The sequence below is a fragment of the Perca fluviatilis genome, chromosome 10 (genome assembly GCF_010015445.1).
Source record: "Perca fluviatilis chromosome 10, GENO_Pfluv_1.0, whole genome shotgun sequence".
In the NCBI taxonomy this organism is placed as follows: domain Eukaryota; kingdom Metazoa; phylum Chordata; class Actinopteri; order Perciformes; family Percidae; genus Perca; species Perca fluviatilis.
The window spans coordinates 20,433,782-20,457,498 of record NC_053121.1 but is presented as its reverse complement, the minus strand read 5'-3'; the positions used below and the strand labels follow the sequence as shown (position 1 = coordinate 20,457,498).

Here is a 23,717-nt window from a genome sequence, read left to right as displayed (position 1 = left end):
CAAAACCGATCTGCGCAGGCTGTTCCATTGATTTCCTATGGGGAGAGCGTCGCACACCGCTCGTAATTGCCGCGCTGCGCTCAAAGATAAAATTATTTCAACTTTGACTTCGTTGACGTTGACCTTTCATGGCGCAACCATGGGCGCAACCAATTCCAGAACGTTCCTTTGCTGCGCTTTGCCTCTTTGCTCTTCGCCATAACCTCGCGGTTTTGCCACTGATCATGTGTAGGCGGCTTAACATTGATAACATTTTAAATCACGAAGACGGAATTAAAGCAGTCTGACCTCTAGAGGAGAGTCTGGATCATCCAGGATGCTCTTTTCACTCTGTATCCGCTGCATCGTCCCTGTAGAACTGGGGTCCATTATCAGCACGTTCTGACTACCAGCTCTGCCGAACTTACAGTCACTCTTTCTGGAGTCAGTCGTCCTGCACACCTCGTAATTGTACACGTGTTGGAGAGTCCCTGTCCCCAAAGTGTCTGAGTAACGTGGTGGATAATATGGAATCACAGGGAGATTGGAGTGATACAGGATGCGAGACTGTCTCCATCTGTAGATTTTCACTGATATAATAACCACTAAACACGTGATGAAGAGGAAGGAAACTACAGCCAAAGCCAACACTAAGTAAAAAGTCAGGTTGTCATTGTACTCCTTGTCGTGTGTAAAGTCAGTGAACTCAGACAGCACTTCAGGGAAGCTGTCCGCCACCGCCACGTTAACAATGACTGTAGCTGAACGAGAGGGCTGCCCGTTGTCCTCCACTATAACAGTCAGTCTTTGTTTCACAGCATCTTTATCAGTGACTTGGCGGATAGTTCTTATTTCTCCATTCTGTAAGCCCACTTCAAACAGCGCCCTGTCTGTGGCTTTCTGCAGTTTATAGGAGAGCCAGGCATTCTGTCCAGAGTCCACATCAACAGCCACCACTTTAGTGACCAGATAGCCCACATCTGCTGAACGAGGCACCATTTCAGCCACCAGAGAGCCACCAGTCTGGACTGGGTACAGAACCTGAGGAGGGTTGTCGTTCTGGTCTTGGATCAGTATTTTTACAGTCACATTGCTACTGAGTGGAGGAGAGCCTCCATCCTGCGCTTCGACGCGGAAGTGGAAGTCTTTGATCTGCTCGTAGTCAAAAGAGCGCACTGCATGGATGACTCCACTATCAGCACTAACGGACACATAGGAGGAGACTGGCACTCCGTTAACAGAGGAGTCCTCCAGTATGTAAGAAACACGGGCATTCTGGTTCCAGTCAGCGTCTCTGGCTTTCACTGTGAATATAGAGAGACTTGGTGTGTTGTTTTCTACAATGTAGGCCTCATATGAGCTCCTCTCAAAGACAGGCGCGTTATCATTCACATCAGAGATCTGTAAGGTGAGAGTGACGCTGCTGGAGAGGGAGGGCACCCCCTCATCAGAGCAGCTCACAGTGATGTTATATTGAGAAGAGATCTCTCTGTCTAATTCACTGTCTGTCACTAAACTATAGAAATTATTGGTTGATGATTTTAAAATGAAGGGTATGTTTTCGCTGATAAAGCATTTCACGTTACCGTTTTCTCCAGTGTCCTTGTCTTCAATATTTATCATTGTAACAACTGTATTGAGTTTGGCATCCTCTGATATCACACTTGACTTCGACATTATGTTGATTTCAGGCTTGTTGTCATTCACGTCTTGCACATCAACAATCAATTTACAAGAATCTGTGAGTGATCCATCGTCACTAGCAAGTACATTTATTTGAAAGTGTCTTGACTTTTCGAAGTCGATGTTTCCAATTAATGAAACTTCGCCGTTTTCTTTATTTACCTCAAACACTTTCCTGACATTTTCTAACGTATTTGTGATTGAATAAGTTATTTCACCGTTAGAGCCCTGATCTGCATCTGAGGCTGTAACAGTGGCAACAACTGTGCCTTTAGGTGAGTTTTCAGTAACTGTGGCCTTGTATGTTGGCTGTGTAAAAACGGGGGCGTTATCATTAGCGTCTAAAACTGTAATGACAATCAGCATTGTTCCTGACATTTGCGGCTCTCCTCCATCTACAGCCGTTAACACAAGCGATATCTGCTCTTGATTCTCTCTGTCTAATGGCTTCTGAAGCAACATCTCAACGTTTTTATTTCCGTCAGCGTTATTGTGCAGTTTCAAAGCAAAATTATCTGTTGGTTTTAGTTCGTAGTTTTGAACACCGTTGATTCCAACATCAAGATCCACAGCCCGTTCTAGCACAAATTTTGCTCCGCTAATCGCCGACTCGCTAATTTTGAATTTCATCTCATTTATCTCAAAAGTTGGCGAATTATCATTGATATCTGTGATCTGGACGGTAACAGTGTAAAACTCCATAGGATTCTCCAAAATAATCTGAAAATGTAAAGTGCAAAGCGCCGTCTCTGTACACAGCACCTCTCTGTCGATTCTCTCTTTGACGAGGAGGACTCCCCTTTCTCTGCTCAGCTCGATGTACTCGTCGGTGTTCCTCGTATAGATCTTAGCTTTACCTGATATCAAACGTTTTATTTCTAGACCTAAATCTTGCGCTATATTGCCCACCAAAGAGCCTTTCGCCATTTCCTCTGGAATAGAGTAGCTGACCTGCCCGAACACCGAGTCGAGGAAAATGAGAGAGATAAACAAAATCACTTGCCGATTCATTGTTCTATCCGTTTTCCCCAGTGAGAGTCCACAGTCTGCTTATATTCCAAACAAAAACAGACACAACAGTGTCAAATCTCAAATGAACAGCTGCGTAATCCACTCATTGGAAGCAAATGTCTTCCAGATCAAAATCTTTCCTCTTCTTTTTCAAAAATGCTCCACAAACAGAACTGTCTGTTCTTTCCCGTCGTGTTCTCTCTGTACTGTGGCGATGTTACATGGGAGGTGCTGCTACAACCCTGCTCTCATTCATCAACACTCTGGTCAACAGCGGCCCTAAGAGTCCATATTATAAAACTGCAGAACACCGACTAAAATTCAGCTCAGGCGACCTCAGTTGAAACTATCTGGAAATGTATTTACAACATATAAGTAATATTTTGGACATTACAAACGACTACAGGAAGACATTATTGTAATGTATCGTGTTTACGGTTTAGGCCGTTTTACTAATTATATATTCAAAGAGAATAGATATACAATGAATGACACCATATTAATCAGAGCTTGCAGATATAATATTTTAGCGATAGGGTGGACAAAACATAAAATTGAAAGATTTGAAAGGAATAAATATATCTTCGAAAATCAAAGGTTTCACTACATAATCATAATAGTTTACAAATAATGAGAAGAACACATGAAGAGATTGCTATTAAAACTGGAAACAGCAGTTGACAGACAGGTTAAACATGCGGCTGTCCTATGCATGTCGCTGTCCGAAGTTCTGAAGTGAATCAACTCTGAATGAGAGCCCAAACTCCCAGACTGCACGAGTTGTTGTTCGAATAACTTGATGCCATAAAAAGCCATATTAGATGGGAAATATTTATTTTTCTTCCACTACTACTGCTACTACTAAAAACAACACTTACTATTAATATTATTATTATTGTTTTATTATTATTATTATTATTATTATTCTTTAAACAATAAATCGTGTCTTTCAGGAAAACAGATTGAAGTTAAAATGTTTGAAAAAGTAACCAGTTTATATTGTTAGATAGAGCATACAACTCTGTACCTGAACGCAAAATGTCCCTCACAATTGCATGCTCATCTGTTTCTTACTAAACAAACAGTTGTGTAACACGAATAACATTTTAAATAATTAAGAATACACTGAAACGGTATTTAAGCGGTCTAACCTCTAGAGGAGAGTCTGGTTCATCCAGGATGCTCTTTTCACTCTGTATCCGCTGCATCGTCCCTGTAGAACTGGGGTCCATTATCAGCACGTTCTGACTACCAGCTCTGCCGAACTTACAGTCACTCTTTCTGGAGTCAGTCGTCCTGCACACCTCGTAATTGTACACGTGTTGGAGAGTCCCTGTCCCCAAAGTGTCTGAGTAACGTGGTGGATAATATGGAATCACAGGGAGATTGGAGTGATACAGGATGCGAGACTGTCTCCATCTGTAGATTTTCACTGATATAATAACCACTAAACACGTGATGAAGAGGAAGGAAACTACAGCCAAAGCCAACACTAAGTAAAAAGTCAGGTTGTCATTGTACTCCTTGTCGTGTGTAAAGTCAGTGAACTCAGACAGCACTTCAGGGAAGCTGTCCGCCACCGCCACGTTAACAATGACTGTAGCTGAACGAGAGGGCTGCCCGTTGTCCTCCACTATAACAGTCAGTCTTTGTTTCACAGCATCTTTATCAGTGACTTGGCGGATAGTTCTTATTTCTCCATCCTGTAAGCCCACTTCAAACAGCGCCCTGTCCGTGGCTTTCTGCAGTTTATAGGAGAGCCAGGCATTCTGTCCAGAGTCCACATCAACAGCCACCACTTTAGTGACCAGATAGCCCACATCTGCTGAACGAGGCACCATTTCAGCCACCAGAGAGCCACCAGTCTGGACTGGGTACAGAACCTGAGGAGGGTTGTCGTTCTGGTCTTGGATCAGTATTTTTACAGTCACATTGCTACTGAGTGGAGGAGAGCCTCCATCCTGCGCTTTGACGCGGAAGTGGAAGTCTTTGATCTGCTCGTAGTCAAAAGAGCGCACTGCATGGAGGACTCCACTATCAGCACTAACGGACACATATGAGGAGACTGGCACTCCGTTAACAGAGGAGTCCTCCAGTATATAAGAAACACGGGCATTCTGGTTCCAGTCAGCGTCTCTGGCTTTCACTGTGAATATAGAGAGACCTGGTGTGTTGTTTTCTACAATGTAGGCCTCATATGAGCTCCTCTCAAAGACAGGCGCGTTATCATTCACATCAGAGATCTGTAAGGTGAGAGTGACGCTGCTGGAGAGGGAGGGCACTCCCTCATCAGAGCAGGTCACAGTTATATTATACTCAGATGCTGTTTCTCTGTCTAAATCACTGTCTATCACTAGATTAAAAAAATTATTTGACGTTGGCTTTAATCTAACAGGAATATGTTCATTTATTGCGCATTGAACCTTGCCATTATCTCCGGAATCTAGGTCCTGAACATTTACCATAGTCACAACTGTTGATGGTTTAGAGTCCTCGGAAACTACATTAGTCTGTGACATTATATTAATAACTGGCTTGTTATCATTAATGTCTATTACTTCAACCGTAATCTTACATGAATCTGTTAGCCCCCCTTCATCACTGGCTTGCACGTGTATTTGATAGTTGCGTGCCTTTTCATAATCTACATTACTTTTCAAGCTCAAATCTCCGTTTAATTCATTAATTTTAAACATGTCTCGTACATCTGCAGCTGAGTTGGATATTGAATACGTAACCTTAGAGTTTGACCCTTTATCAGCATCTGAAGCACTAACCTTGGTTAAGACTGTACCTTTAGGGGCGTTCTCAGGTATTGTAGCTCTATAAACAGTCTTTGTAAAAACAGGTGCATTGTCATTGGCATCAAGCACTGTAACATGTATCTGTGCCGTGCCAGATAGGGTTGGTTCCCCTCCGTCAACCGCAGTTAACACTAAATATATCTCCTCCTGTTTTTCTCTATCAAGTGATTTTTGTAAAATCATTTCAACTATCTTTTCTCCATCGGGCTGATCTTTCAATTTCAGAACAAAATTATCGGTTTTAGTCAGAAAATAACTCTGTAGACTATTCATGCCAACATCGGGATCTATTGCCCTCTCTAACAAGAATTTTACTCCTTTTGCAGCAGATTCACTTATTTTAAACTCCATGTCAGATTTTTCAAATATTGGGGTGTTATCATTTATATCTGTGATTTCGACAGCAACCGTGTAAAATTCCATAGGACTTTCTAAAATAACCTGGAAATGCAAAGCACAGGGCGTCTTCTTTCCACATAGCCTCTCTCTGTCTATTTTCTCCTTGATAAGGAGGACTCCTCGTTCTCTGTTCAGCTCAATGTACTCTGCGCTGTCTCCTGTAAAAATCCGAGCTTTGCCTAATGATAGTCTTGTTCTGTCTAAACCTAAATCCTGAGCAATGTTACCGATTAATGAGCCTTTTGCCAATTCCTCAGGAATGGAGTAGCTGACCTGGCAGAGCACCGATGAGAGAGAAAGGATTGAGATAAACAACAACACTTGCCGCCTCATTGTTCTGTCTGGCATTTCCATGCAACATGAATCCCGTTATTTCCGTTGGAAATAAAATCCGATGTATTTCCTCGGTAAATACAACAATCTGAAGAAATTAATGAATTACAGTTAACTGCAGCTGTCCGCGTCGATGATGACTGCTCTCTTACTCTGTAATATTCGGACTGCGTGTCTGTTTGCTCTGATTTAGGAAAAGAAAAGACTTTGGGGGAGGTACTGCTGAAACCTATCTAGTTATCACAGATTGGGCAACAGCGGCCCTACGAGTTCAATTTAATGTATTACACAAATCTATCCAAATGAAAAAGTATTAAAGCGTATCAGTTGGCAGAGAGAACAGGTACATCTCAGTTATTTTAACCTCAACACTTCACCTTGAAACGAATGTTGAGAAAAGAAATTTAAATGTAAAGGTACACCAACCTAAATCAGACAGCAGTGCATTAAGCCTTCATGAGGTGGTTCAAACACATATCAAATATAGGCCTAATATTGTTTCTGGAGAAGCAATGCCTTTTCTATTTATACACAAAGAACGACAATGGGGTCTTGAAAGCGTAGGTTGTATGTTTGGCGATGTTGGCCAGTGGTAAAATTAGCAGCGACACCAGGGGACACCTAAGAATAATCTTTCAAGATAAACAGTCTGAAATAATCAATAATGAGTAACAAGTATATGGCGATCCTGAACAGACTGAGATAATGAGTTCAAATGTGATGCAAATACTTATTTTTTAACGCAACAAAACACAAAGTCTTATGCTCTGAAATTAGATGAGAATTAAAGTGCCAATCCTATCCAAAATCCAATAAGAATCCAATATACAAAAACAATTAAAAATCATACGAGATACAAAATAAACTTAAATAATATCAGTGATAATAAACCGCAAATACTCTACGCCATACTGGCTACCAAAAATAAATGTATGTCGATTTAATATACATCTGGGTCACTTTTCTTGAAGTTTAAAACAAGGTTTTTGATGTGTTGCAGTTATGTAAAATTCAATGTAAAACAATGAGTCTAACCTCTAGAGGAGAGTCTGGTTCATCCAGGATGCTCTTTTCACTCTGTATCCGCTGCATCGTCCCTGTAGAACTGGGGTCCATTATCAGCACGTTCTGACTACCAGCTCTGCCGAACTTACAGTCACTCTTTCTGGAGTCAGTCGTCCTGCACACCTCGTAATTGTACACGTGTTGGAGAGTCCCTGTCCCCAAAGTGTCTGAGTAACGTGGTGGATAATATGGAATCACAGGGAGATTGGAGTGATACAGGATGCGAGACTGTCTCCATCTGTAGATTTTCACTGATATAATAACCACTAAACACGTGATGAAGAGGAAGGAAACTACAGCCAAAGCCAACACTAAGTAAAAAGTCAGGTTGTCATTGTACTCCTTGTCGTGTGTAAAGTCAGTGAACTCAGACAGCACTTCAGGGAAGTTGTCCGCCACCGCCACGTTAACAATGACTGTAGCTGAACGAGAGGGCTGCCCGTTGTCCTCCACTATAACAGTCAGTCTTTGTTTCACAGCATCTTTATCAGTGACTTGGCGGATAGTTCTTATTTCTCCATTCTGTAAGCCCACTTCAAACAGCGCCCTGTCTGTGGCTTTCTGCAGTTTATAGGAGAGCCAGGCATTCTGTCCAGAGTCCACATCAACAGCCACCACTTTAGTGACCAGATAGCCCACATCTGCTGAACGAGGCACCATTTCAGCCACCAGAGAGCCACCAGTCTGAACTGGGTACAGAACCTGAGGAGGGTTGTCGTTCCGGTCCTGGATCAGTATTTTCACAGTCACATTGCTACTGAGTGGAGGAGAGCCTCCATCCTGCGCTTTGACGCGGAAGTGGAAGTCTTTGATCTGCTCGTAGTCAAAAGAGCGCACTGCATGGATGACTCCACTATCAGCACTAACGGACACATATGAGGAGACTGTCACTCCGTTAACAGAGGAGTCCTCCAGTATGTAAGAAACACGGGCATTCTGGTTCCAGTCAGCGTCTCTGGCTTTCACTGTGAATATAGAGAGACCTGGTGTGTTGTTTTCTACAATGTAGGCCTCATATGAGCTACTCTCAAAGACAGGCGCGTTATCATTCACATCAGAGATCTGTAAGGTGAGAGTGACGCTGCTGGAGAGGGAGGGCACTCCCTCATCAGAGCAGGTCACAGTTATATTATACTCAGAGGCTCTCTCTCTGTCTAATTCACTGTCGGTTATAACAGTAAAGAAATTATTTGCTGTTGATTTTATGGCAAAAGGAATATTTTCGTTTAAAACACACATGACTTTGCCGTTATCATTTGAGTCCGCATCTTGTATATTAAGCATTGCTACAACCGTTCCCGGCTTCATGTTCTCACATACTGCGTTTGAGTTCGACATGATGTTAATGGACGGCGGGTTATCATTTGTATCTGTCACGTCCACAATTACTTTACATGCGTCTGATAATCCTCCCTGGTCTGACACCTGAACATCTAGCTCATAAAGTCTCCTCTTTTCATAATCTACATGCCCAATTAAAGTCAATACTCCGTTATTGGCGTCAATGTTAAAGAGACCCGCTGCTCCAGATTTTGAAATCATGTATGTTACAATTCCGTTATTGCCTTTATCTATGTCTGTAGCCCTTACGGTAGTAATTAAAGTGCCAACAGGAGCGTTCTCTGTAACACTTGCTTTGTATTCCGGTTTTGAACAAACGGGCGTGTTGTCATTTGCGTCTAACACAGTTATTAGAATCTGCATTGTCCCCGAAAGCTGTGGTTCACCGCCATCCAGAGCGGTTAGTATTAATGATATATGCTCATGTTTTTCTCGGTCTAATGGTTTCTGTAAAACCATCTCGACATGTTTAGTCCCATCGACTCGGCTGATGGTTTTCAGAACGAAATTATCACTGGGTTTCAGGGCGTAGCTGTTTAATCCGTTTACACCAACGTCATTGTCTATTGCTTTATCTAAGACGAATCGAGCTCCAGTCGGGGTGAATTCACTAATTTCATATTTCATCTCACTTTTCTCAAATGTGGGAGGGTTGTCATTTATATCTGTAATTTCGACAGTGACCGTGTAAAACTCCATTGGGGTTTCCAGGATCATTTGAAAGTGGAGTGCGCAAGGCATTGTTTGACCGCAGAGAGATTCTCGGTCTATTCTGTCATTAATAAGGAGGACTCCTCTTTCTCTCTTCAGCTCTATATATTCCTCTGTGTTACCAGTATAAATACGAGCTTTACCGGACTTCAGTCTTTCCAAACCTAAACCTAAATCCTGGGCTATATCGCCAATCAGAGCCCCCTTTGTCATTTCCTCCGGAATGGAGTAGCTGACCTGTCCGTGCACTACACTGAGAGAGAGCAGCGAGATAAACAGCACTTGCCATCCCATAGCTCCGGTCGACACCTCTGTGAAGAAAACCAGAAAATCCTTTGTTTCTTTGCCCCAAGTTTCGATTCTGACCTGTACATACACGTATATGGTCCTAAAGATGGCACTTATCTTAAATTGTCGAACAAAGAAATCCCATTGTGCAGTCCAGGCTTATGCGGTGGCAGTCCCGGCTGTTAACTCTGCCTCTGTCTAATGTAATATGTTGTGGGGGGGAGGTACTGCAACAAATGCTTCCTCAGCAACTCGATGGCCAACAGCGTCCCTCTCTGTTGATAGGACTGAACTACATAGCACATGACTGTGGCAACCACAATTAAGACATTTAAGAAAAATTCAACAACAAAAATTACAAAGACATATATTTATTAATTGAAATACCATATTAACACTTAAAATTACCATCTGTGTACATTACTGATCAATAACAAACACATGACTAAAGCAACAAATAACATGAATCTAAATCTGAAGCAAATATACTGCCAAACAAAAGGGGATGGGAACGGAAATACACAAGTACAGCAACCCAGGCACAAATGCAGCTACATATACCACGGAGTCAAAGAAAATAAAATGGGCAACATGTAAATTAAGTTTCAGTTTACCATAGACTCAGAGCATTGCAATGACAAAACTACCGTTTGCGCTGTCCGTGTTGCAAAAAAGATCAAATGCACTATTAAAACCAATGATTTCTGGACTTAGCATGCATCTATTAATTGTGTAAATTACACGAGAAGAGAGAGAGAGAGAGAGAGAGAGAGAGAGAGAGCGAGAGAGAGAGAGAAGGGCAAAACTGGTGGAATTATAGCCTCTTCCCCCCATATCTTCAGGCATTTGGGTATCACAACTGTTCTGTGCGCTGTCCGTGGTGCTGAATCTATCCGCAACAACTTAAACTGAATTAATTACGTTAACAGGCTGTAATTGAAGCTCCGAAAATGTCATTAACTGTGTTACAAAAATATATCTATGGTGGATGAAGCAAATCTGTATACTATGGATAACTAACCTCTAGAGGAGAGTCTGGTTCATCCAGGATGCTCTTTTCACTCTGTATCCGCTGCATTGTCCCTGTAGAACTGGGGTCCATTATCAGCACGTTCTGACTACCAGCTCTGCCGAACTTACAGTCACTCTTTCTGGAGTCAGTCGTCCTGCACACCTCGTAATTGTACACGTGTTGGAGAGTTCCTGTCCCCAAAGTGTCTGAGTAACGTGGTGGATAATATGGAATCACAGGGAGATTGGAGTGATACAGGATGCGAGACTGTCTCCATCTGTAGATTTTCACTGATATAATAACCACTAAACACGTGATGAAGAGGAAGGAAACTACAGCCAAAGCCAACACTAAGTAAAAAGTCAGGTTGTCATTGTACTCCTTGTCGTGGGTAAAGTCAGTGAACTCAGACAGCACTTCAGGGAAGCTGTCCGCCACCGCCACGTTAACAATGACTGTAGCTGAACGAGAGGGCTGCCCGTTGTCCTCCACTATAACAGTCAGTCTTTGTTTCACAGCATCTTTATCAGTGACTTGGCGGATAGTTCTTATTTCTCCATCCTGTAAGCCCACTTCAAACAGCGCCCTGTCTGTGGCTTTCTGCAGTTTATAGGAGAGCCAGGCATTCTGTCCAGAGTCAACATCAACAGCCACCACTTTAGTGACCAGATAGCCCACATCTGCTGAACGAGGCACCATTTCAGCCACCAGAGAGCCACCAGTCTGGACTGGGTACAGAACCTGAGGAGGGTTGTCGTTCCGGTCCTGGATCAGTATTTTCACAGTCACATTAGTACTGAGTGGAGGAGAGCCTCCATCCTGCGCTTTGACGCGGAAGTGGAAGTCTTTGATCTGCTCGTAGTCAAAAGAGCGCACTGCATGGATGACTCCACTATCAGCACTAACGGACACATATGAGGAGACTGGCACTCCGTTAACAGAGGAGTCCTCCAGTATGTAAGAAACACGGGCATTCTGGTTCCAGTCAGCGTCTCTGGCTTTCACTGTGAATATAGAGAGACCTGGTGTGTTGTTTTCTACAATGTAGGCCTCATATGAGCTCCTCTCAAAGACAGGCGCGTTATCATTCACATCAGAGATCTGTAAGGTGAGAGTGACGCTGCTGGAGAGGGAGGGCACTCCCTCATCAGAGCAGGTCACAGTTATATTATATTGAGAAGCGATCTCTCTGTCTAATTCACCCTCTGTCACTAAAGTAAAGACATCGTTTGATGTGGACATGATTGTAAAATGAATATTTTCATCTAAAACGCAGTGGACTTTGCCATTTTCATCTGAATCTGGATCCTGAACGTTCATCATTGTCAGAACCGTTCCTGGTTTAACATCCTCAGATATACTGGATGACGTTGACATAATATTGATAACTGGTGGGTTATCGTTTGTGTCCAGCACCTCGATTATAACTTTACATACGTCTGAGTTACCACCTTCATCTGACGCTTGGACATCTATTTCATAATGTCGGAATTTCTCATAATCAAGCTTTCCCATTAACGTAACCACGCCATTTTCGTTATCTACACCAAACAGTTCAAGCGCGCCCTCTGGAACATTAGAAATTGAATACTGTATGTGTGCGTTCAGACCTTGATCTGCATCAAATGCGCTTACCGTGGTTAAAACAGCTCCTTTTAACGCGTTTTCTTTCACATTAGCCTTATATTCTGTTTGAGTACAAACAGGTGCATTATCGTTTGCGTCCAAGACAGTAATGACAATTTGCATTGTTCCAGAAAGCTGCGGTTCGCCGCCATCTAAAGCAGTCAATACTAAAGACAACCACTCTTGTTTCTCTCGGTCGAGATGCTTCTTTAAAATCATCTCAACATTCCTACTACTGCCAATTCTATAAGGGTTTAAAGTAAATGTGTCACTTGAACTGAGTGAATAGCCCTGGAGTCCATTAATACCCACATCGTTATCTATTGCCTTTTCTAAGACAAATTTCGATCCAATTTGAGACATTTCACTGATTTCAAATTTAATTTCATTGTTCTTAAAGCCGGGAGAGTTGTCGTTAATGTCGGTGATCTCGACAGTGACGCTGTAAAACTGCATAGGATTCTCCAAAATGATTTGAAAATTAAGAGCACAGGGCGTCGTCTGTCCGCAGAGCACTTCTCTGTCTATTCGCTCTTTGATTACAAGGACTCCCCTTTCTTTATTCAGCTCGATGTATTCCGTACTTTCTCCGGTATATATACGAGCTTTCCCTGATTTCAGCCGTTTCACATCAACACCTAAATCTACTGCTATGTTACCGACTAAAGATCCTTTCGCCATTTCCTCGGGAATGGAGTAACTGACCTGCCCAGATACCGAGCTGAAAAAAACAACCGACATAAACAGTAGTCCTACTTGCCGTGTCATTGTTCTCTCCGACATTCTCCCGTCTACAAAAAAATGGTATCAAATACGTTATCCAGTGAAAGGATTTTAGACACAAATGTCAGTAAAATAATCCAAAATCGACACTTCCAAAATTGCTGATAATTCGCCTGGTATCTCCGTGTTTGATCATCTCGCTCTTCTAAAACGTGCCTATATATACTTTCCCCCTCTTTCTCTGAAACATTTCGAGATGATGGGGGGAGGTACAGCTGCATTGAGATCTAAAATCTCAGCAGACTGGTCAACAGCGTCCCTTTGAGTTGGATGCACAGAACTACACATTACACAGACATTCCTGATTCCTATTGGGTTAATCAGAATCTGAGTTAAAATATGTTAATAATGTGTACACGTTAATTACTAACAAATAATAAATAATTTGCTGTGTAAATCAGCGAAACACACACACACGCACACACACACACGGCAGCCAGCCATTCAACAATGCAAAGCTTCAACAGTGTCCTAAATGTTGCGCAATCCATGGTGCTGACAGGCACTGACAGGACAGTGAAAACACGAATCACTTCCAACTACAGCGCAAATCGATATGTTACGCTATTTCAGAGTTACTGTGAATATGAAGTATTCGTTCAGTTTTACGGAATACCCTATCGATAGTATTGACACTTCGAAAACCAAGGCTTTAATTAAATACAACTTTAAACAGAAGTACATATTTTAAAATGTCACTCTGGTTTAAATTCGTAAAATACCAAGTGCTCAGATAAGTGACGTGAAATCTAAAAGTATCTAATAATAAAATATAACACTGAATTGCAGATTCATAGAACTTTATAAAAAACAAAGCCAACCTCTAGAGGAGAGTCTGGTTCATCCAGGATGCTCTTTTCACTCTGTATCCGCTGCATCGTCCCTGTAGAACTGGGGTCCATTATCAGCACGTTCTGACTACCAGCTCTGCCGAACTTACAGTCACTCTTTCTGGAGTCAGTCGTCCTGCACACCTCGTAATTGTACACGTGTTGGAGAGTCCCTGTCCCCAAAGTGTCTGAGTAACGTGGTGGATAATATGGAATCACAGGGAGATTGGAGTGATACAGGATGCGAGACTGTCTCCACCTGTAGATTTTCACTGATATAATAACCACTAAACACGTGATGAAGAGGAAGGAAACTACAGCCAAAGCCAACACTAAGTAAAAAGCCAGGTTGTCATTGTACTCCTTGTCGTGTGTAAAGTCAGTGAACTCAGACAGCACTTCAGGGAAGCTGTCCGCCACCGCCACGTTAACAATGACTGTAGCTGAACGAGAGGGCTGCCCGTTGTCCTCCACTATAACAGTCAGTCTTTGTTTCACAGCATCTTTATCAGTGACTTGGCGGATAGTTCTTATTTCTCCATTCTGTAAGCCCACTTCAAACAGCGCCCTGTCTGTGGCTTTCTGTAGTTTATAGGAGAGCCAGGCATTCTGTCCAGAGTCCACATCAACAGCCACCACTTTAGTGACCAGATAGCCCACATCTGCTGAACGAGGCACCATTTCAGCCACCAGAGAGCCACCAGTCTGGACTGGGTACAGAACCTGAGGAGGGTTGTCGTTCTGGTCCTGGATCAGTATTTTCACAGTCACATTGCTACTAAGTGGAGGAGAGCCTCCATCCTGCGCTTTGACAGTGAACACAAGCTGCTTGATCTGTTCATAATCAATTGAGCGCACAGCATGTAGAACTCCAGTTTCAGAGTTTATGGACACATAAGAAGAAATTGGGCTACCACTGACCTGCGAGTCCTCTAGAAAATATGATATTCTTGCGTTTTGATTCCAGTCAGAATCTTGTGCGCTTACACTGAATATTGACATCCCAGGGACATTATTTTCAACGATATAGGCAGAATAATTTGGTTTAGTAAAGAGCGGAGCATTGTCGTTTACATCAGAGATCTTTAAGTGTAAAGTTGTTTTAGTAGAAAGTGGGGGTGACCCTGAATCAGTTGCCGTTATGGTTATGTTGTATTCTGGCTTCGTTTCACGATCAAAAGGTGCATCAGAAAGCAAATTGTAATAATTTGTCAAAGAAGACTGGATTTTAAAGGGAAGATCATAATCTATTGAGCACGTTATCTGACCATTTCTTTCAGAGTCTGCATCTTTAACATTAAAAACAGCTATAGTCGTGCCTGGAGGGACATCCTCTGAAATCAGGCTGGAGTAGGACATTATATTTATAACTGGAGCATTATCATTCATGTCAGTGACCTCAATGACAACTTTTGTTGCATCACTCAGGCTACTCTGGTCTTTGGCAATCACTCTTATTTCGTATTTTTTGTCTTTTTCGAAATCAATTATATCAGCCACAGTTATTTTGCCAGATACACTGTCAATTTGAAAATGTTCGCCAGAGTTTCCCTTTACATTAGAAAAAGTATATGTGACCAAGCCATTAGACCCACTGTCGGCATCTGAAGCATTCACAGTAGTTATATAGGTTCCTATGGGTGCATTTTCTGTCACAGTTGCAGTATAAAGTGATTGATTAAATACAGGAGGATTGTCATTGGCGTCAAGAACAGTGATCTCTACATTTGTGGTACCAGATCTCTGTGGAGCTCCTCCGTCTACTGCAATCAGCTTTAAAGAGAGGTGTGAGTTAAACTCTCTGTCTAGCGGCTTCTGTAAAATCATCACGGCGAATTTGATTCCGTCAGCGTTGGAGTGTTGCTTCAAAACGAAATTATCATTAGGGGATAAAACATATTTTTGCAAGCTGTGAATGCCCGTATCGGGGTCATAGGCGCTTTCTAAATCGAAATGAGATCCTGTTGTTGCAGATTCACTGATTTCTAGATTAATTACATTATTTTTGAAAGTAGGCGCATGATCATTTACGTCTAATATTTCTACTGTCACCCTGTGCAGTTCAATTGGATTTTCCAAAATAATTTCGAAGCTAAAGCTGCACGGTGTTACGTCTCCACAAAGCTCTTCTCTGTCGATTCGCTCATTCACGACTAGAATCCCTTTGTCTGTTTTCAGCTCAGCATACTGATGGTTTTCTCCGGTCACGATACGGGCCCGACCAGAGCGGAGCCTTTTCAGATCCAAACCAAGGTCTTGTGCTACATTACCGATAAGAGAACCTTTCTTCATCTCCTCCGGTATTGAATAACGGATTTGACCATTGATAGTGGAAATCATGAAGACAAAAATGAACAGTTGCCATGTAATAGTACAACACATCAGCCATTTTCCGAATCGGCGCAGGCGTATCCCCATGTTGTTAAGAGTAAAATCCTGAATGTAACCGCAAACTATACTCAACGTCAATCATGTACTCGCAAGATACATTCCAGTTCAAAGGTGCTGCGATTCTTTGGAGCAAAAGTGATCGATTATTATCAAACAAAAATACTGTTTTAAAGAGCCTGTATATCCGTCGAACGCTTCAGTGTTTCTCCCTCTCCTCTTTCTCTCCCCCTCTCTCCTCACAGTCCTAACAACACTAGACTCTGTTTTACTGATCAACAGCGTCCCTTAGAGTCCAAACGGAGGAAAGAACCGGGCCACTGCAAATTGGTAAATCAAAACAAAAACAACTTATCTATGCACTCTACTCCGGGAGCCGATAGAAATACAAAACAAAAATCTGAACTAAAAACAACAAAATGAATATCTCAACCCAGGATGTAATCACACACTCCACACATAAACAAACCAAAGACAGTAAAACAGCGATGTAAAGCACTGTTACCAAACTTTCTCTCATTATGTGAAACTGTCCAGCAATGCAGTGCTGAATATATGAATGGCGGTTAATAGTTTAAAGGGTAAATTCTGCCGATAGTTAGAAAGTAGTGAAAAGAGAGGTTAAGAAGAACATTAGCTGCAGCGGAAAATAAGTAAACCATAGTAAACATAGCTCTAGAGTCGATTCAGTAAAGGCTATCAGTCCGCTTTTGCACACAATGCAACTAAGAAAAAGTGATGCGCGTGTTAAAAACTACTTTATGTATGTCGGTAATATTATACTTGTGAAGTAGGGGATGCACAATTAATAACAATTTTATCGAAATCGCAATATGGACTAGTGCAATATCCAAATAGCAATATTTGTTAAAGGCAAAATATGTGTCAAACCATTCTGAATGAAGTACTGAAGTGCTACAGATGCGTCCTGGCCTACAAATCTTATTCTACAGAGTAAAGAAAAATCTTTGTTTGGTACAGATCGTCGCAAAAATCACACTATAATCATGTTAATTTTTAATATTTTTCAATGAAAATGAGAATAATGAAAGAAAAATTACCATTTCCTCCAATATCATGAAGCATATTGCAATTGCAATATCAGTTAAATTAATCGCAATTAGATATTTTCCTCATATCGTGCAGCCGTATTTTGAAGTTCTGAATATGGATAAAAAAAGCAAGTGATAAAAAGTGAGGTGCTGTCCTTAATGCTAAAATGAATGAATGAATGAATGAAAGTGAACTATTGAGCGCTATCAATGTAACTAAATACAGAAGGCAAAATAACGGCAAAGAGAAAAAGCTACATTATTTAACTGACCTCTAGAGGAGAGTCTGGTTCATCCAGGATGCTCTTTTCACTCTGTATCCGCTGCATCGTCCCTGTAGAACTGGGGTCCATTATCAGCACGTTCTGACTACCAGCTCTGCCGAACTTACAGTCACTCTTTCTGGAGTCAGTCGTCCTGCACACCTCGTAATTGTACACGTGTTGGAGAGTCCCTGTCCCCAAAGTGTCTGAGTAACGTGGTGGATAATATGGAATCACAGGGAGATTGGAGTGATGCAGGATGCGAGACTGTCTCCATCTGTAGATTTTCACTGATATAATAACCACTAAACACGTGATGAAGAGGAAGGAAACTACAATCAAAGCCAACACTAAGTAAAAAGTCAGGTTGTCATTGTACTCCTTGTCGTGTGTAAAGTCAGTGAACTCAGACAGCACTTCAGGGAAGCTGTCCGCCACCGCCACGTTAACAATGACTGTAGCTGAACGAGAGGGCTGCCCGTTGTCCTCCACTATAACAGTCAGTCTTTGTTTCACAGCATCTTTATCAGTGACTTGGCGGATAGTTCTTATTTCTCCATTCTGTAAGCCCACTTCAAACAGCGCCCTGTCTGTGGCTTTCTGCAGTTTATAGGAGAGCCAGGCATTCTGTCCAGAGTCCACATCAACAGCCACCACTTTAGTGACCAGATAGCCCACATCTGCTGAACGAGGCACCATTTCAGCCACCAGAGAGCCACCAGTCTGGACTGGGTACAGAACCTGAGGAGGGTTGTCGTTCTGGTCCTGGATCAGTATTTTCACAGTCACAATGCTACTGAGTGGAGGAGAGCCTCCATCCTGCGCTTTTACTACCAGCTGAAGCTCTTTAATCTGTTCATAGTCAAACGAGCGCACTGCATGGATAGCGCCACTTTCAGCGTTTATGGAGACGTAAGAAGAGGTTGGAATACCATTTATCTGTGTTTCTTCGAGAAAGTACGATATTCGAGCGTTTTGATTCCAGTCAATGTCCTGTGCGTTGACGGAAAATATGGACACCCCAGGGGAATTGTTTTCTGTAACGTGAGCAACATAGCTAATTTTATCAAATAACGGGGCATTGTCATTCACATCAGATACTCTCAGACGTAATATTGTTGTGCTTGACAAGGATGGTGATCCTGAATCAGTGGCCCTTACAGTTATATCGTATTCCGATACAACTTCTCTGTCAAAAGGTGAGTCTGTTACTAATGCATAGTAATTAGTTAATGTTGATTTTATTTTAAATGGGAGGCTATGGTCTGTTGTACAAACAATTTGGCCATTTTGCTCTGAGTCTGCGTCAATCACATTAATTATTGCCACTGTGGTACCCGACGCAGAATCCTCCGGCACGGGGCTGGAGAATGACATCACATTTATGACAGGTGCATTATCGTTGACGTCTACAATCTCAATTAGCACTTTACTTGAATCGGTCAGACCTCCTTGGTCCATAGCTTCAATTATAATTTCATATTTTTTATGTTTTTCATAATCTACTTGTCCTACAAGTGTTACGGTCCCCGTAATTTCGTCTAAATGAAATATGTCAGCCAGCTGCTCTTTCATGTTTGAAAATCTATATGTGATAAGACCGTTTGATCCACTGTCTGCATCACTTGCATTTACTGTCGTGATATAGGTGCCCTTTAATGCATTCTCCGAGACAGAAGCCCTGTAGAGAGACTGGTTAAAAATGGGAGGATTATCATTAGCATCAAGCACTGTAATATCTATATTTACTGTACCAGATCTAGCGGGAGTTCCACCGTCAACACCGATGAGCTTCAGTGATATTCGTGGCTTGCTTTCTCTATCTAATTGTTTTTGTAAGATCATTTCGGCATATTTTCGACCATCTGGACTTGAGTGCTGCTTCAAACCAAATATGTCATTGGTAGTTAGTATGTATTTCTGTAGACCGTTGCTACCCACATCTGCGTCTTCGGCACTGGGTAGCAAAAAGCGTGATCCGAGTGTGGCAGATTCGCTTATTTCAAATTTAATTTCGTTCTTTCTGAAAGTCGGAGAATTGTCATTTATGTCAATTATTTCCACTGTTACTCGATGTAATTCCATAGGGTTTTCTAAAATCACCTCAAAGCTGAAACTACACGGTGTTACGTCTCCACAAAGCTGCTCTCGGTCTATTCTCTCGTTCACGACTAAAACGCCTTTGTCTGATTTCAGCTCAGTGTACTGGATGCTTTGTCTGGTCACGATACGTGCCCGGCCAGAACGAAGCCTTTGCACATCCAAACCTAGGTCTTGAGCCACGTTACCAATAAGTGATCCCTGTTTCAGCTCCTCCGGAATTGTATACCTGATTTGGCCAGACACGATGTGACTAAGACACCAAAGGAACAGCATAAACGGCAATATTAACCTGCTATACAAACGCCATTTTCCGCAAGAAGATTTTTCAAACGCCATTGCATAAATAAGAAAATGTAACACCAACAACCTGTTGTTTACAATCCACGGAGAACAAATGCAGTTGCATTAAGAAATCCTTTGAATTTAAAGTCCTCACTGCGAATGGAATTATGGCCGTAGTCCTGCTTATGTAGCACAGTCTGTCGTCTCTCCTGGCTAAACGGAATGAGGGCTCAGCCTCCACTGAATCAACTCTGAACACTTGTTTCACTGACCAACAGCGTCCCTTACTGTCCAAAGCATGATTATCATGAACACAGGCCGAAAAAAAGAAATATGCCAAGAATTGTGGTGTAGAAGAGTTACAATTCTAGATGAAAACAGCAACATTGCAATATGTTCATGTAAAACAGAAAACCAAATATTGGTTTGTGTTGTCTTTTTTGACGAAATGATTAACTGTCATTATTTCCATCAACTGAAAATGTAACTACAATTCTGTTAAACGATGACATTAAATAGTCACACTTTAATTCAACAACAGGCTCTTTCTGCACAGTGAATCAAGCAACATTTCACAAAGAACATGTAACTTCAAGCCAGTGGAGCTGTCCACGAGTTGTGGTTCTGAAAATGCCTCATGGGTTATCAGATTGACATGAAACCAAAGGGCATCAACTCTTTAGTAAGACCCCTGAGAAAGCACAAACATAATAACAGGAGATGGATATGTCAAATGCCTCACCTCTAGAGGAGAGTCTGGTTCATCCAGGATGCTCTTTTCACTCTGTATCCGCTGCATCGTCCCTGTAGAACTGGGGTCCATTATCAGCACGTTCTGACTACCAGCTCTGCCGAACTTACAGTCACTCTTTCTGGAGTCAGTCGTCCTGCACACCTCGTAATTGTACACGTGTTGGAGAGTCCCTGTCCCCAAAGTGTCTGAGTAACGTGGTGGATAATATGGAATCACAGGGAGATTGGAGTGATACAGGATGCGAGACTGTCTCCATCTGTAGATTTTCACTGATATAATAACCACTAAACACGTGATGAAGAGGAAGGAAACTACAGCCAAAGCCAACACTAAGTAAAAAGTCAGGTTGTCATTGTACTCCTTGTCGTGTGTAAAGTCAGTGAACTCAGACAGCACTTCAGGGAAGCTGTCCGCCACCGCCACGTTAACAATGACTGTAGCTGAACGAGAGGGCTGCCCGTTGTCCTCCACTATAACAGTCAGTCTTTGTTTCACAGCATCTTTATCAGTGACTTGGCGGATAGTTCTTATTTCTCCATTCTGTAAGCCCACTTCAAACAGCGCCCTGTCTGTGGCTTTCTGCAGTTTATAGGAGAGCCAGGCATTCTGTCCAGAGTCCACATCAACAGCCACCACTTTAGTGACCAGATAGCCCACATCTGCTGAACGAGGCACCATTTCAGCCACCAGAGAGCCACCAGTCTGGACTGGGTACAGAACCTGAGGAGGGTTGTCGTTCTGATCTTGAATATTTAATTTAATTGTGGCATTGCTGCTTAAAGGCGGGGAACCCCCATCCTGCCCTTTCACAAAAATATTTAGAGTTTTAATTTGCTCATAGTCAAATGATCGAACTGCCTGTATAACTCCACTTTCTGCGTTAACAGATATGTAAGTGGATATGGGGTTACCATTTAATTGAGTATCGATAAGCAGGTAAGACACTCGTGCGTTTTGGCCCGAGTCAGAGTCGTGTGCTTTCACGGAAAACACAGATAATCCTGGGGAGTTATTCTCCATGATATTAGCTTCATAATAATTCTGTTCAAATACGGGGGCATTATCATTGACGTCGGATACACGAAGTGTTATTGTCTTGTCAGTGGAGAGTGGTGGGCTACCTTCATCCATAGCCGTGAAAGTTATATTGTATTCGGGATTATGTTCTCTGTCAAGGACACCGTTTGTTACCAGAGTATAATAATTCTTCAGAGTGGAGTGGATTGCAAAAGGGATACTGCCGTTTACTGAGCAATCTACTTTTCCATTTTTGCCTGAATCAAGATCTTTAACGTTGATGATAGCAACAGTAGTTCCACTGGGAGAATCCTCAGCGACGGTACTAGAAAACGAGGTTAGTGTTATTACAGGTGCATTGTCATTTACATCCGTCACCTCAATTATTACATTTGTTGATGTGCTTTGTCCACCTTGATCTTTTGCCTGTACACCTATCTCATATATTTTATTCTCTTCATAATCGATCATGCCGTTTACAGTTAAATCTCCGCTGTTTTCATCCAGATGAAATAGTCCAGCAACATTACTAGACATGCGATTAAAGTGGTATGTGACACGGCCATTCATCCCTTCATCTGCATCTGTTGCGCTTAAGCTCACCACTAAGGTTCCTTTAGCAACATTTTCTTTAACAGACGCCTTGACATTTGATTGCGTAAAAACCGGAGCATTGTCATTTGTGTCTCGGACAGTTACATGTATTTTTAGTGTCCCTGATCTTTGTGGTTCACCACCGTCCACAGCAGTTAGCGTGAGAAGCATATTTTCCTGCTTCTCACGGTCTAAAGCATTAGAAAGATACAACTGTGCATATTTATGACCATTTGGGCTGGACAAGACCTTAATATTGAAATGTGTTGTTGGGTGTAAGGTATAGCCGTGTAAAGCGTTGATGCCAACATCAGGGTCTGTGGCACTCTCTTGTAATATTTCGGTTCCTCGAAGAGCAGATTCTAGTATTTCAACACGCACTTCTTTCTCATGAAACACGGGTGCATTATCATTAACATCCAACACTTCTACTACAACGCTATGTAGTTGCATTGGATTCATCATAATCATTTCAAAATTCAAGCTACACGGCGCTGTCTGCCCACAGAGCTGCTCTCTATCAATTCTTTCTCCCACGACAAGAATCCCTTTGTCTGCATCGAGCCTAATATACTCGCTGCTATCGCTGCTAACAATTCGGGCACCGCCTGATATCAGTCTTTTAGCGTCGATACCTAAATCTTCAGCCACATTTCCTACAAAAGATCCCTTTCTCATCTCCTCTGGAACAGAGTAGCGGATCTGACAGATAGCCGCGTCAATGAGAAAAAAAAGGATGAAGGCCCGTACTTGCCATGTAATCGTGGGTTCAATGCTGATAAAAGGCATATTCCCGAAGCAATCCACCCTACTCCACATAAAAGTATGTTGCAAAAAGCCGACCTATTACCCCGTATCGTCCTTCTGATGTTTATAATCCAGAGTGTGACAACAAATACATTAGTATACAAATCATTGGTAAAAATGAAGACCGAATGTCCTGCTCTCCGCGATACGCTAAGAGGAATACTGGAGGTGTAGCTGCAGTTCAAAAGCTTCACATGTGTTTTGAAGACCAACAGCGGCCCTTAGAGTCTGATATAAAAATAACAAGAGCTGTCACTAAAGAAAGGGCAAAAAAACCTTCTCTTTGACTAGAGGTTGAAAATGTTAAGGAGCCAGCTGACGTTGTTTGTATTTAAATGTTAGGTTTATTTTCATTTGTGCTGGATGTTAAGATACAATGAAATGAAAATAACTAAATGTAGCGTATAGGTATATTATGTAACAGAAGAAATAAAGTTGGAGAGCAAAAGGAAGTGCAGCCATAAGACATGTTGTTAACTGGAAACACTTTCAACGAACTATTTCACTTCTTCTCCCTCCACAAAAAAAAATGGGCTAAAAAAACAACATGAATATGTTGTAGTTGCAAGACAGACAAAAATCCTGCCCATGC

At 42.0% G+C, this 23,717-nt stretch overlaps 7 protein-coding genes across 19 annotated transcripts in view; all 7 read right to left on the bottom strand.

Moving 5' to 3' along the window:
• LOC120567191 (protocadherin gamma-A11-like) overlaps nucleotides 1-23,717 on the bottom strand; it is a 270,004-nt gene that overhangs the window by 97,114 nt on the left and 149,173 nt on the right. Inside the window, exon 1 of one of the 13 annotated variants that reach the window (XM_039814085.1) lies at nucleotides 289-3,010. The exons of 11 other annotated variants lie outside the window; for them this stretch is intronic. In XM_039814085.1, the coding sequence (XP_039670019.1) occupies nucleotides 289-2,673 (2,385 nt within the window). In that variant the 5' untranslated portion in view covers nucleotides 2,674-3,010. Of the gene's footprint in view, nucleotides 1-288; nucleotides 3,011-23,717 lie in introns of those variants that run through there. One more of the 13 variants, XM_039814098.1, reaches the window with a different exon arrangement.
• On the bottom strand, nucleotides 3,707-6,430 carry LOC120567212 (protocadherin beta-16-like). Its single transcript, XM_039814127.1, has one exon. It carries the CDS (start codon nucleotides 6,228-6,230, stop codon nucleotides 3,780-3,782), a length of 2,451 nt encoding a protein of 816 aa, XP_039670061.1. The 5' UTR covers nucleotides 6,231-6,430; the 3' UTR covers nucleotides 3,707-3,779.
• On the bottom strand, nucleotides 7,190-9,827 carry LOC120567226 (protocadherin gamma-A2-like). Its single transcript, XM_039814140.1, has one exon. The coding sequence runs from the start codon at nucleotides 9,618-9,620 to the stop codon at nucleotides 7,221-7,223; it is 2,400 nt and encodes a 799-aa protein (XP_039670074.1). The 5' UTR covers nucleotides 9,621-9,827; the 3' UTR covers nucleotides 7,190-7,220.
• Nucleotides 7,212-13,050, bottom strand: LOC120567217 (protocadherin gamma-A2-like). Its single transcript, XM_039814132.1, has 2 exons — nucleotides 10,636-13,050; nucleotides 7,212-7,244 (listed from the first exon to the last, which is right to left on the bottom strand). The coding sequence occupies exons 1-2, from the start codon at nucleotides 13,033-13,035 to the stop codon at nucleotides 7,221-7,223; spliced, it is 2,424 nt and encodes an 807-aa protein (XP_039670066.1). The 5' UTR covers nucleotides 13,036-13,050; the 3' UTR covers nucleotides 7,212-7,220.
• On the bottom strand, nucleotides 13,827-16,546 carry LOC120567354 (protocadherin gamma-A5-like). The gene has a single exon (XM_039814313.1). The coding sequence runs from the start codon at nucleotides 16,281-16,283 to the stop codon at nucleotides 13,827-13,829; it is 2,457 nt and encodes an 818-aa protein (XP_039670247.1). The 5' UTR covers nucleotides 16,284-16,546.
• LOC120567214 (protocadherin gamma-A1-like) lies at nucleotides 17,545-20,240 on the bottom strand. The gene has a single exon (XM_039814129.1). It carries the CDS (start codon nucleotides 20,005-20,007, stop codon nucleotides 17,569-17,571), a length of 2,439 nt encoding a protein of 812 aa, XP_039670063.1. The 5' UTR covers nucleotides 20,008-20,240; the 3' UTR covers nucleotides 17,545-17,568.
• Nucleotides 20,618-23,380, bottom strand: LOC120567201 (protocadherin gamma-A5-like). The gene has a single exon (XM_039814118.1). The coding sequence runs from the start codon at nucleotides 23,135-23,137 to the stop codon at nucleotides 20,633-20,635; it is 2,505 nt and encodes an 834-aa protein (XP_039670052.1). The 5' UTR covers nucleotides 23,138-23,380; the 3' UTR covers nucleotides 20,618-20,632.

Coding starts and splice junctions, on each gene's coding strand:
- LOC120567201 (XM_039814118.1), bottom strand. CDS start 23,137: ATGTGGAGTAGGGTGGATTGCTTCGGGAATATGCCTTTTATCAGCATT.
- LOC120567226 (XM_039814140.1), bottom strand. CDS start 9,620: ATGGGATGGCAAGTGCTGTTTATCTCGCTGCTCTCTCTCAGTGTAGTG.
- LOC120567212 (XM_039814127.1), bottom strand. CDS start 6,230: ATGGAAATGCCAGACAGAACAATGAGGCGGCAAGTGTTGTTGTTTATC.
- LOC120567354 (XM_039814313.1), bottom strand. CDS start 16,283: ATGGGGATACGCCTGCGCCGATTCGGAAAATGGCTGATGTGTTGTACT.
- LOC120567217 (XM_039814132.1), bottom strand. CDS start 13,035: ATGTCGGAGAGAACAATGACACGGCAAGTAGGACTACTGTTTATGTCG. Junction 7,245..10,635: donor AACCAGACTCTCCTCTAGAG/GTTAGTTATCCA, acceptor TCTCCTCTAGAG/GTTAGACTCATTGTTTTACA.
- LOC120567214 (XM_039814129.1), bottom strand. CDS start 20,007: ATGGCGTTTGAAAAATCTTCTTGCGGAAAATGGCGTTTGTATAGCAGG.